This window comes from Nesoenas mayeri (genome assembly GCF_963082525.1).
Source record: "Nesoenas mayeri genome assembly, chromosome: 2".
NCBI lineage: Eukaryota > Metazoa > Chordata > Aves > Columbiformes > Columbidae > Nesoenas > Nesoenas mayeri.
In genome coordinates this window covers 116630049-116643968 of record NC_137543.1, presented here as the reverse complement: position 1 = coordinate 116643968, position 13920 = coordinate 116630049, and the positions used below count along the sequence as shown (strand labels likewise).

The 13920-nt window shown below is 34.7% G+C and overlaps 1 protein-coding gene across 1 annotated transcript in view; it reads right to left on the bottom strand.

Moving 5' to 3' along the window:
- ULK4 (unc-51 like kinase 4) overlaps positions 1–13920 on the bottom strand; it is a gene marked incomplete at both ends in the record, with an annotated part of 236773 nt that overhangs the window by 144253 nt on the left and 78600 nt on the right. The window contains 6 exons of the mRNA XM_080338597.1: positions 1608–1752; positions 1852–1903; positions 11119–11213; positions 11305–11356; positions 13070–13126; positions 13451–13572. Of these exons, the coding sequence (XP_080194723.1) occupies positions 1608–1752; positions 1852–1903; positions 11119–11213; positions 11305–11356; positions 13070–13126; positions 13451–13572 (523 nt within the window). The remainder of the gene's footprint in view (positions 1–1607; positions 1753–1851; positions 1904–11118; positions 11214–11304; positions 11357–13069; positions 13127–13450; positions 13573–13920) is intronic.

The window sequence follows — 13920 nt, the reverse complement described above, 5'->3', positions numbered from 1 at the left end:
TAGGCCAGACCCCTTTGCATTCAGATAAAGCTTCTTTTGTAGAGAGCATATGAGGATTCATTCCTACTTCCATCATTATGTTCTTATCCATACTTAGAACACTGCTGAGCAAAACTTACCTTTCATGTCTTTTTTTGACATCCAAATCAGCCACATTAGCCTTTACTTAGTTTATTTTAAAATCTTCTCCAGATTGCACTTTTAGGCTTTCAAGTAAAAACTGAGTTTGATTTTACTGTAGAAAATCCTCCACTCCTCCTCTGCTTTTGGTTTCCTCTCTGCCTTCTTGCACTGATTATTTGCTTGTCACAGGTGAACATATTTACTACTGATGGGCTCAAACCACAGGTTCAAGTAATGTATTAAATATGCAGAAACTAGTTAACTCTTTCTGAATCACTAGAAGATTTAGATACTACTTTACTAAAGAAAATAATCTGACAGCTTTAGTAATGCATATACTCTATTTTTAAAATAATATTGCCAGTTTCCATTTTAATTCATATTGATAAATTCTATATTTCCCAGGGAAAAAAAAATAAAGTGAATAAAGGTGTGAAAAAGCTTCACTATAGAGCTCTAAGACTTCTTTCCCATTCTCACAGAGAAAAGATTATACATCTTGCGTTGACAGAACTTTGGTCTGCAAACTGTAAGAACATCAGTCAATTAGCAAGCGACAGTCTCATGTTTGGGGAAGGCACTGTGCTTCTGTTCATAGTCCAGCATCCATTCCTCCACCCTCTGCCACTTACATAACGTAGGGGTGAGGAACAATTTTCTCACTTAGGGCAGCTAAATATTTACAATTATTAACTTCTGAGAATGACATATTAAAATATACTGTAACATTATTAGAATAATGTAAAAGATAAATAATGACTCATCATCTGTACTCATCTGGTGTCCGTGCTTTCCTTCCTCCTACTCACAGATGTTATCACCTCACAGTATGCATGTGCATAACATGGAGAGCTGCCTTTAAGCTCACCTGCAAGTAATTTTGAACTAACAGGCCTCATTTGACCATAAACCATATAGATGAAGTTGGAGGCCACATCTGATACACAGGCTGTAGTTTCATTTAGTCTGCTGTAGGGTTTTTCTGCTGCCTGGGGCAGCAGGAAAGGACAGCAATTTAGAAGTGATGACCCCTGAGTGGATCATGGGGGACTAATTCATTCTGTATTACTCCTTTTTTAATAGTTATAGGCTATTCCATACGATTAAAGATCATCTTACATGAGGGCACAATATCCAAAATAGACAAAAAGATGTTGCTCCTAGAATGTTCTAACTTTATTAGTAGAAAATGAGCACTTAAATCACAGCCCAAAAGCCAGGAGAAACTTGTTTTTCTCCAAGAGCAGCCACAGGCACAGCATCAGAAATAACTGTGGCACAAAAGTTGCATTTGTCTTGTATATGACAAAGCACTAAATAAACCTGAAAGAGAGATATTGGGCAAAGAATTCTGGCAAGAGTTAATTGCTATTCCTCTTTTTATTTTGCCACTTTAACACAAAACAGGTAGTTAAAACATATACTCTGTCATAACGGATTGAGTATTGAGTTATTCCCCATTGCAGGAGTAATGTTGTACTTACTGAGGCAGCAATGAATCTCTAATGAGAGACAGAAGCTTGCTGTTTGAGTGGCGGCTCTCCTCTTTCTCCTCAGCCATGACCTCGTGGCTTAAAAGCAGCGATGTGGTTTCTGAGAGCAACCGCAAGCTGAAGAGTCTCCATTCCACTTGAAAACAAAGGTGCCAAGAATGTGACCACACCGAAGTCTAATTAAAACAAAATGTGGAATTCACGGAAACTGTACTTGATGTGGCCATATACTTACCATTCTGACTGCAGACCAAAGAAACTAGTGGTGGGAGGATACAGTCTTCAACCTAAACCCAAGAATTAGAAAGATCTGGCTTAGATTACTCATAGGGGAAAAATAGAACAGAGATACATTATCATCTCTGTTTATTCCACTGCTAGAGACCTTAACCAAAGAGATGAATAACCATGGAAATTAATCCATAATCACACTTATAAAGCTGCCAAGTTCACTTTTCTCTGGTAAGCTGTCACAGAGTTACAGATAGTAAGGTACTTTTACATAGAAAACAACAGTAATTCTGGTATAATTCATTGAGAATGAATTTTAATTTAAAATACAGAATTCAGGGCAGATGTAAGATATTAAGAAAGAAGCGTATTAGAATATCTATTAATCCTGATGCTTTAATCCATAAACTAATCTTCGAATAGAGTTCAGATTAAACATCCTTCTAAAATAAACCTGCATAGAACTAAAATATGTCAGGAAAGATGTACTACTTCTAATATCAAGAGAGTCTTGAAAAAATTTAAACTTATTCCATTCTGGTAATGCACAGCCTTCAATTAAAATTGAAATTTACAGTTTTAAGATTCGAAATATGAAAAAAAATAATCTAGTCAACTCTTTATTGTCCATGGGTGCATTGTTACAGATTAATCCTCTGTCACAGGACTAGTCAGCTTAGTTCCATCTGAAATCAACTTATGGGAAACCAGGCCATAACTCAGTTTTATATATATAATTTTACAAAAATAGTGTATTATTAGAATTCTCTAGAAGAGAATGAATTGCTAAGTCTTAAGTCATTGGTAAAATATGATTATTCACACAGGACATGATTTGGTTTTTAGGGAGTAGATTGATGGACAGCCCTGCAATTTTTAAGTATGCATCAGGGATACAGAGCTTTTCCTTGGATTTATTTATACAAATAAAATTACTGTGTAGGTTCTCACTATACCATGGACAAGATTTGTTGTAACAAGACTGCCCTATCATTCCTTTTAATTCTTTAATTCCTTCTAATTTGTTTTGATTTCTTTTAGTGATTAATACTAGATTTCTCTAGATTTATGCAGCTACTATCAAGAAATATCAGTAGAAGATGAAAGTATACATGAAAAGAGGTCACTAAATGAAGTTAGTCACCAATAACTACAATGAACAACAATTTCATTGCTAGTTGGTGGCCTCTGATAAATGAATCTCTGACATTAAGGGATTCATTTTGTCTACCTTTTTTCATTTCTAAATAAAACTCCCAAAAGATGCCTTTGTTGCATACTTTCAATAAAAGAGGTAAAGGACTCTGCTTGAGCTATGGAAGTTGAACTACTCTTACACGTATAAATAGCCTTTACATGTCTATAGATAATGCTATATATCAGAGATGTAGTGGCTTTTGTAACACTTCATAATTTTGAAATATTTCATGGTATTTTCAGTTAATATGCAATAAGATAAACAAAAATACTACATTGCTCTCCAAAAACTCCATTAGTGCAGGTTTCTAAACTGTTCTTCAAATGGTAATTTATCAGTCATACCTGTGAGGTAGAATAAAAAGGTGTATGTACTTAAAGTCTTTTACTCCAAAAAAAAAACCCAGATCAATTCAACCTACTGCAACGCTTCTCGAAGTAAGAGGCACATTTAAGTGGTAAAGGTGAGAGAAGAGGCAAACAAGCATCTCCCTACTGTCTGAAGGAATGTAGGGACTCAGAATGTCACGAATCACTCAGCAGCAGCATTGACTCAGACCAATACCAATTAGGATGGCAGTATGCAGGAGTATGATGCAAATTCAATTTCTAAAACTTGAAATCTTTTTTCACTTTCATCTAGTTTTAACAGTAGTCTTTTCACATTACCAAATGCAGTGAAGCCAGTCATAAATCTTTCTAAGATAAATATATTTTAAACTGTCGTTGTCATTCCTTAGGTCTTAAAGAATTGCAATAGGTTTTCTGGACTTTTTCTAACATGAACCTCAGATTCGGCAAACTGTTTAGAATTGAATTCTCCACAGCAGGTGTTAGACTCATGTCAGTTTGGTGTGAGGAGACCAACTAAATGAAACACTAATCCTATGGAAAATTGTTTTGTGATGCAAGAGCATATCAGAAGGCACATGCTGATGGGAGAAGCTAGTATTAAATTGCACATGAACCTTAAATCAGATACTTCCTAACTCTGCAACCCTCATCTTCTCTCCCTGCGATTTGGGTCACTGTTTTTTAATAATGTGTACATGAATTTGTAAACAAGATATGAACTAAACAAGTAATTAGTGAGGAGAAATACGCTGATGTGTAATTGTACATAAAGTATTTTTAATAAATTCACCAGTGAACTGCACAAGTTTCTGTAAGTTATGTATACAGAAGCATGTTATTAGTATTTTGGCATTTTCTAGAGGGCTTGAAAGAAATAGAAGAATACTCAAACAAGGATTCATTTTTTCTACTTTTAAATGACTACTGACATCTACATGGAATCAAATCTCCATATATGCATGAAAGTAGTCAGATATTTTTTCTTGTTTCATTCTTTAACACTAAGACTGGTTACATTAAAAAGGTGGAAAATATTCTTCTTTAAGCCTAAACAGACTATATTATGATCATAACTTTATCTAGGTTTCTACCACCTCCTAAATAGCCTGATATCCATTTCTTGATAAATCCCTATCTGCACAAAGCCACCATTGTATAATTCTGTAATGACGGCATTCAAAGTCTATGCTGCCACAACTGTGCTGTTATCAGTACCCAAAATAGCAATGAAATACTAGAAACTTCCATATACAGTACATTCACATCTCCCAGCTATAATACATAAATATAGAACCAAAGAAAAATGTAGCTCAGACCTGGTAATCCCATTTCTGACAATTGGAAAGAAGCAGAAAAGGAGTAGGAGAAATAGACCAAGCATAAAGCACAACTCTGGTTTCTAGTAAGGTAATCTTGAGTTAAGAAACTTCCTAAGCTGGTGTTGTATCTGTATTTTTGCATTTAATGATGCTTACTAGACTCTACTCCCATATAGTAGTCCAACCCTACCCTAAAAGTATTTCTACTTTTAGCATGTGAAATTCCTACAGCACTGAATTCCACACTTCAGTTATGCCTTATGTAAAGGCACTTCCTTGTTTATTTTAAAGCAGCTAGCTTGATACTCATTTACTTTCATTTTATGAAAATCATGAATAATTATTTCCAATTCATCTTTCCCGTGCCATTCATAATTTTATATTCTCAATTCTTTTGTTTCCGAGCTGAAGTTCTTATCTACTTAGTCCCTCCTCGCATCATTGAGCTGTACTTTTTCTTCTTAAGCTTCATTCCCTTGGAGTGTGAATGACCACAGCTGCATTCAGTATTCAAGGCCTGAGGGCAGTGTGGACTCACCATGGCATACTGATGTTTTCTGCTTTTTTGTCTAATCTTTTACCAGTCATTTCTAATAATATAGTTGTCTTTCTGATTCCTGCTGAGTATAAAGCTATCATTCTCATAGAAAAACGATGCTAAAAGATCTCCAGAACATTTACAAGTAGTTCAGAGCATGACACTGCATATACATAGTTGGAATGATGTTCCTCCTGTGCGTCGCTTGACATTTATTAGTATTGAATTGCATGTCATTTTCCTGTCCTTTAACTCAATATCTTGAAATCTTCTGCAACTCTTCTGCCAGTTTTAATTTTCACTAGTGTGAATAACTTAGTGTTATCATTCACTTCTGTCAGCTCATTCATTCTCTTTTCTGGATTAGTTATAACTAGTACACATTGTAAGCCAGATCTGCGTAAGGCACCATTTTTAATATACCTAAATTTTTAAAATCTGATCTCTATTCTCTACTTAGTAAATTTTAACTAGTTAGAAGAAGTTAATCTGTCAGAGGCAAGAGGGAGGGGCCACTGATGGATTTGAAGAATCTTTGGTCATGACTTTGTCAAGAACTTTTTGGAAATCCAAGCACAGTATGCAGAACCAAAACATCTGTCTCTATAATGTTCATGGATTTCTGCAAGGAAAACTCTACCACTGAGGTATGATCACCCAGCAAAAGCTGTACTCACTTTTCTACATTATTTAATCACTTAAAAAACAGATCTTTTGAAAACAAGGCACAATTTTTATAGAAATTCTTTTGCAAAGTCTGTATGTGACTTCAAACCTCGAAAGAGAAAGAGAGACAAGCCACAGTATCACACTAGTTAGGTATTCACCAACTACTAGGAGGCTTGAAAGAGAAAACTATAATTTCAGTCCTTCTCTGCTTGTCTCCACTGGTCAAGAGATGTCAGACACAAGACCTGCACCCTAAATATATGTTCCTGCTTTGTTAAAAACGAACAAACATTGCCTCGGCTTTACTTGCCCTTACCAAACAAAATCCAAGCTCCACAAGTATCCACTAAAAAAGCAGTTATAACACTGCAAGGGCTCACATTGGAAGGATCCAATACACTAAAATCCATATTTAGCAGGAGGTACCCCCTAAGAATGATGACAGAGAACTAAACTTCCATTCACTTGTGCTAGTCAGCAATGATGAATTCAACTATTCAACATATACATGCAACCATCATGTATTAATGAACTAGCATACAAACAAACCTATCCATTATCCCTGACAACTTTACCTATGTTTATATGGATAGCTTAACCTTCTTCTCAAGGCCACAGAACTTACCTCAATATGGTTAACATAATCAACCTAAAAAAATCTCTTCCTTGATTAAAACTGAGTTTCAGAGCTCTTCAAATCAGTGCTTAAGGCCGAAGTCTTGACATTTGGTATTAAACTGGGTAGACAGAAAAAGTAAGAGGCTTAAAGCCTGGTCCAGTAGCATTTGTGAACCATGCTGTTCTCAAGTGAAAAATCAGATTCAGGAATTAAACTTACATAATGAAACTACTCTATCCATTCCATGTAGCTATTATATCTAAACTTGCAAGTGACTAAACCCATTACTTTACTTCCAGAGATTTTCCTAAAGGTATCTGGTTCCTTTCAGTGTGGATATGTTTGACTCTACAACTACTGACAAATATCTTTTCCATATCCACTTTTCAAAGTAGAGTGTTCCAAAGCAAAGACCATCAGCTCCCAAACTCCTTTTTTACAGTTTCATGTAAGATCCACAACCTCCAACATCACCTTGACATTCATCCTCATTAAAATTCCACATTCAAAGTTATTGCTGAAAGTGACCATCAAATTAAGACCCTGCTGCCTTCAAATTTCTTAAAGCATTTGCTGGAGGCACAGCATGCTCCTCAGTGTTTTAATATTGTCAGTAATCTCTCAGAAAGTAATAGAGAAAATAATCTAATGCATGTTAGAATGAATCAGGGAGAAGGATGACATTTCTGTAATTTTTTTGGAAAAGTCTTCACAACTTCAGAATCTTCATTGAGGTTTTTCTTCCTTACTTCTGGGAAGAGACAGCACTCACTGACTGACTCAATACATCTATTAGGATAGAACTGGTTTCACAAAGATATCTCATGTCATGGGGATTAGCTTAATGATCAGAAAGCTACATGGGGTGTAGAATTTCAATTTACTTGAAAAGGGAAAGTGATTGAAGAAAAGTTGTACAATAGGTTTTATACATATAGTCACATCTTACACTGACAAAATTAAGGTGTCAGTGGTTAGATCAGAATAGCCTGTGGATGAAGAACATCACTGATGCTGAATCAAGAAAAGACTAAGATGAGAAGAAAAATGTACTTGCAGAAGTTTCTAGCCCTTCTGTTGTCATCTTTGGTGAAAATAACAGCTCTCATACTGTCAAACAGATTTCCATGTCATACTGCTTTTCCCTTGATTTCCCATCAAGAAACTCATGTTCAGGGTGTTTTTATTTCAGTCTGATTTTTAAAAATGTGTTTTAAAACCTTGAGGAGGAGAATCACTGCTTAAAACTTTTGCCTCAACTGGAAAAGAACCTTCATGCTTCGGGTAAAATATCATCTGTGCAGTATACAGATCATTTTGGGGAACTGCCTGTCATCACGAACCTTAGCACTGCTCAAAGTGCTCTGAATTAGCGTATGTCCTTTTTTTTCAGGCAAATAAATATATCTAACAGAGAAAAGAAAAATGCAAAGGATACAATCAGCACAGAGTTATTGCAGCTAATTATATCTAAACCTTTTATATATATATATATATTTCCATTTTAGGTATATGATGGTAACAGGCAGTTGGACTTGTGTCAGTTTAAGACACTGGGGTTTATATTCCACTCAAGCCTATAGAGACTCTTCCTGATGGCCTTCATCATCGTATTTGCACACTTGAAAATCTACAGGTTTGTCAAAACTTGCTGAGTAATGCTTACTGTTAGCTTTTACTTTGTATCTTGTAAAAAGTACACAGTTGCACACAAAATTAAATTACCGCTCACTACTGGCTTTTGTTTGAGCACTTTCAATTAATTTCCCTTAACTTTATCATACTTAGCAATATATAATACAATCAGTGCCCATGGAAATGAATCTCCTCAATAACCAGCTTCAGGTTGATGATAATCAGAAATTTGATAATAGAAAAATCAAATCATTCAATTTTCTTTGTTCAAGGTACAAATATAAAGGCAAATCAAACATGAACCAAAACCCAGAATAAGCAATTATTTACTTCTCAAAGTGGAAAAGAACCTGAAATGTTGCTCTTAAATTCCTATTAACTTAGACAATTTCCATTGCAGTTAAAATAAAAATAGAACTGAACTGAAAATCTTAGTGGTTCTGCTTGATTAATACAGCCTCACTTTTTATTAAATTCATTAAGCTTTATTAGAAATGCATTTAATTTCTGATTAGAAACTTCAAAGCAATGTCACAGTTGTAATGGAAAAAATACATCCTCTCAAGAAGGTTTTGGCATTGCCCATGGCCCCTCCACAAAATGCTGTTTGTAACCAACTTTATCTAAATGAGCAATCCAGGCTTCAGAGACCAGCCTATGATACACATTTCTCCCCAGTAAGAGAATTTCCTATTAACCAGTGTTATACTTAAATATTGATCTGGAAGGTTGAACATGTCTTGCTTCAACTTTTTAAAAAAGCACTGAGTTCTGCTGGGTGCTGACATTTATATTCATAGATTCTAGTCATGCTCAGCGAGCAGCAATTAGAAGATATCCCTTGAGTAACAGCAATTCTAAAAATATTCTGTATGCATCATAGAAGATGAAGTACCACTTTCCGCTAAAGTAATGTATGCTGTACATTCAAGTATAATTAGCACACTAGACTTCGTAAATAGTATTAAACTAATTACTGTTTGTACCACTAGTGGCAGATGTGGTTAGAAATTATTAATTAGAGTGGACAATTTCTTGAAATTAACATACCAAATACAAGGTAATTTCTCCACTTTATTTTGTATGTGAATGGCTATTTGCAGAGTGTCAGGAGGTCTCTTTTATAATTAGGAAGAACTGTTACTTATGAAAATGAGCAAGTGAAGTAATAGATTTTATTTTCTAAAAAAAAATAATAAATAAAATAATTTTTAAAAAAGCAGTTTCAGATTGATTTTAAATAAACACCTAAAACTTTCAACATATCTGAAGATGTAAACTGTTCCCCAGAATTTTAGATACTTGAATAAAACTCGACTACTGGTAGCCAGGGGTTGCTTAAAAGAGAGTGGGATAGTCAATCCCTGGCTTCCATATAATGTTCTGCTGAATTTGGGGATAGGAGCAAGGGAAAAAGGGCTGTGAAGGGGAGCTGTCTCCTTGGTGCTATTTTTTCAGGGAAAAAAACCAAGATCATTAAAGTTTAAACAGCTGGGGGAATTTTTATTTAATGTGCTGGCACAAGGTGTTGCAATTTCAGTAAATGTTGGTGGACCTCCCTAAAAAATGGAACATATTCCTGTCAATATAAGACATGCTGATAACACACAAAATTAAAACATTTACTTTTTAAAACTGAGGTGATTCTAGAATGATACAGTCATAATACAATGACTTACAGGCTGACAGGCATGTAAGGAAATGCCAATAGCTATTCACCTACATTCGTATTTCTTTTCCAGAATATCATTTGCCATATTAAAGTGAATTGAACTGTTTAGTTCTGTACTATTTTCCTTCTGACTATTAATTGGTTAGATTTTTGTGCACAAGGACCTTTTTCTTGAATAGCACTCTTTTGTGAGCATTAGTGAAAATAAACATTAAACTATTTGAATTCCTATTTATATTTTTTATTTATTTTAATATTTTCACTTACTAAGGATTTATCATCTAAATACTCAACTGTCACACACACCAAGTAAGATACAACTTTTAAAAACAATTTCTAACACCACCCATTCTTATCCAGCACAATCCCTAAGATCACTCATTCTTACGAATTTATCAATTTGCCAATGCCTTTCTTGATTTAAGTGCTATATTGTATGTGCCCTTAACCTAATTCCAATATAAACATATACATTTCAGTTTGAATGAAACGGTCACCCCAGCATGTATGACAGGTTACACTTTTGGTAGGAATTCAGGCACAATAATGCACTGGTACAGGTTACAATGATCTGTCAATCACTGATTCAAACATTCCAGCCTACTGATTTACTGACCACTATTTCACAACGTAACCTTTCTGGTTTCAGCTAGTTTAGCTCCAAGTAAATCATTTAACAAAGGACTTCAAAGAAAACAAATCTTTAGTGATGTAAGAAGCTTACAGTGTGTGGGTTTGGTAATTGTAATGCAATTTTTCATCAGCAACCTGTTAAATAAAAACCCCACCATAACTCCTATAAACTAGTACTCTTGATGATGATCTCTTCAGAAAACATACTGATGGAATGGGATTGCCAGCCCTCAGAGGTGGTCTTTCCAAGCTACATGAAAAGCATAATGACAAATGAAGTGGTGAAATTTTAACTAATATATAGCAACACACTAGCTCGGAGGCTGAAGAAAGACTTACAGAATCAAGTGTTATAATCACATGAAAATCATTTTAAGAACTGTTATTTCTAAACTTTAAGCCCTTCTCTTTCTCCCTGTAACCTTTCAACTAAATACAGTAAACAAGAGTCTAAATGTGTTGCTGCTGCTTTGAAAACTAAATATCTCTATAAACAATAAGGATTTTTCCTGTCAAATAGAACCACAATACATTTTAAGCCATCATTTAAACAGTTTATAAAACTTTAAAACATTCTATTATCAATAGAATCAGGCCAATTAGCCTGCAATTATTTAATTTGTTGCCAGACTTACGGTCAAGCGATAGATTGTCAACAAGACAGGATGCTGTGTTATTGCTTCAAAGGTTGATAAAGTAGTCTTAATCAATTCTTCTGATGCAGCTTGCCCTATTAGTAAAAATAATTGTATTTCTTTGTAAAACGCAACAGTTATAATGCCTGCTTATAACATTACAGCAATAACATAGGTTAACCTTACCTATTGCTCCATCCAAGTTTGTTTCTCCTGAATCTATTGATTTGATAAAATTCTACAGAAGAAGAGGCATGTATGTTAAAACACTTTAGAAACAAAAGCCAAGAAGCATAATGACTGAATAATTACCACATGACATTCTTTAAGGGACTGTGCAAATACAAAATGTTAATGTACCTATATCACAAAACACTGTCATAATAATTAAGATATTAAGGACTGAAAGCATTAATGAACTGTTACAACATAACTTTGCAAGACTGTAATGCTGCTGGATACTTACTTAGAGTACAGTAAGGACTATCACTCTGACTAGTGTCAGGAGTGATAACATTTCCAGCTAAATAGACTATAATTAAATATCTTTATTGTTAACGGAAAACTGTAATTTCTTAGAAGACTTTGAACTGCCTTGCGTATGGCTATGTTAAAATAACTCATGAAGAAGACAAAGACCCTCCAAGCAATGCAATTTTTGTTTAGTTGTACCATGGGTTTGATCTCCCTGCACACCATACACACTACGGACACAGTTACACATTGGAGAACATACAAAAATGCATAATCTTCTATTAAAAATCACTGAAATCAGTCACCATTTTTTGTCATTATATCTTAAATTGGCCTAAGTGTCCACATGGGCTATCTTTTTCTCAATATATATGAAACATTTGAAGGATTCTTCTCTAATGGAAAACACAGTTAGAAACTAAGTAAATATTTCATAATTTAAATTTATCTCATAAAAACCAACTCCTTCTGTTAAAAAAAAAAAACCAAACAGTTATTTTATCTTCCTGATCATTTGAAGAAAATGACTAGTCATTATCTAATTAACTTGTTTTGGAAGAGAGTAAATTTGGTTTGCTCATTTCTGACAATTTCACACCTAATCATAGTCTTATGACCAATTCGGAAAAATCGATATAGGTGGTGCAAAAATTGTTCCGGCTACTAATGCTTATTTCCTTAATTTTACATTAGAAATACAAGAAGATGATGTATTTATACCAAAAAAACCCCACCATCTGGATGTTTTTAAGCAACGAAGAGGAATGGGGTGTGTGTTCTGCTATAGGAGAGTCTGTGCCTTGTGCACCCGACTGGGAGTCTACTATTAGCTGTGCCTTTGGGGCAGAGCATGTCCTGTGTATTTCTGTTTGCAGCTGAAAACATGAAAGGGAGACTGTCCCAACTCCCTCTCAATTTCTTTGGACAACACTACTGAAAATTACAGTGTTGATGGAAATAACTTCAAAGCAGCAAAAAAAAAAAATCTCAATGAACAACAGTTACAGGAAAATAACTATTCTTTTTCTTCCAGATACCAAGCACATATGTTTCTGCTCCTAATCATTTCTTACTGTTAAGAGTAAGAAAAGTAAGTCTTAGAGGCCTCAATTATAGCACAGTACTTCGAAAACATACAAGCTGATGATCAAATGTCCCATTATAGATGTCAGTGGGAATGTTGTGAAACACAAAATTCCAAAGTAGAATTTACCTGTCACCTGGTAACATGGATAGTTACTCTTCCAGAAGTAATTAGCCATATCATAACACCATTATGCAAAATGGATTCAAATTTGATATTGTCTGACAATATATAAAGTTTTGAATATGATCAAAGCTTGAATTTTATATTCAGAATGTAGTTCTCTCTCCAATTTATAAACTTAATTTAAATTTGCTACATTAAAATAATTTCCAAAATTGTATGCATATGTCAATTTTGTAAACAACTTTTAACTTAGATGGTTATACTCACAAGTAAGGCCCCATAATTGAAAAGAAATTCCTCTGTGACTATCTGGGGACGAAATACCTATTTGAAAATAGCAGAAGTTGAAAAAATTACATCAAACGCACATATTATGACCAGAAAAAGTAAAATATGTTTTCACATCCATGATAAAAAAAGAGGACAAAATACGTATTTGCTTCTATCATTAGAGTTGTCTTACAATGTATAAAAATAAGGCTTACATCTTTAATGCTGCTACATAGCCAGAATACTCATCAACTTAACTACACATTAATAAAAAGTCTATTTTATCCATCCTGACCATGATCAGGAAAAATTAGATTTTGGGAAACTGTAAGAGTTTGTCCATTGTTTAACAATTTGTTGGGAAAAAAAAAATTCTACCTGGGATGTCACAAGATGAAGCACTACAGACATCATAGGAAGGCACATCTTCAGCTGTTTGGCCTGAACTGTTGATGGGTGTTTACGTCCAGAGACATTAGTTAAGGCAGCGAGAATGTCACCTACAGAAAACCAGATTTCAGACTGATCTAACATAATGGTTTACTAAACAACAGCAATGACACATAAAACATCTTTGTTCCAGTATCCTCTGCTCAATCCTGTCTTCTTCCTCCTGCCAAAAGTAGTGTTCATGTGACTGCACGATATATCGGGCTGATCCAGCACTTTTCTTTCCTAGCTCTTTCCTAGCCAGGGCAATTTCCTGCTCTGGCTACAGGGACAGGCTTGCAAATGTGACCTCTGGCAGAACAGCGAGGACAGAAACACAAGGCAGGTGTAGAAGCAAAGATTAAATTACTCCTCTTGGTGGTGTGGACTCGTACTGGCTTTAGGTGGCTACATATGCA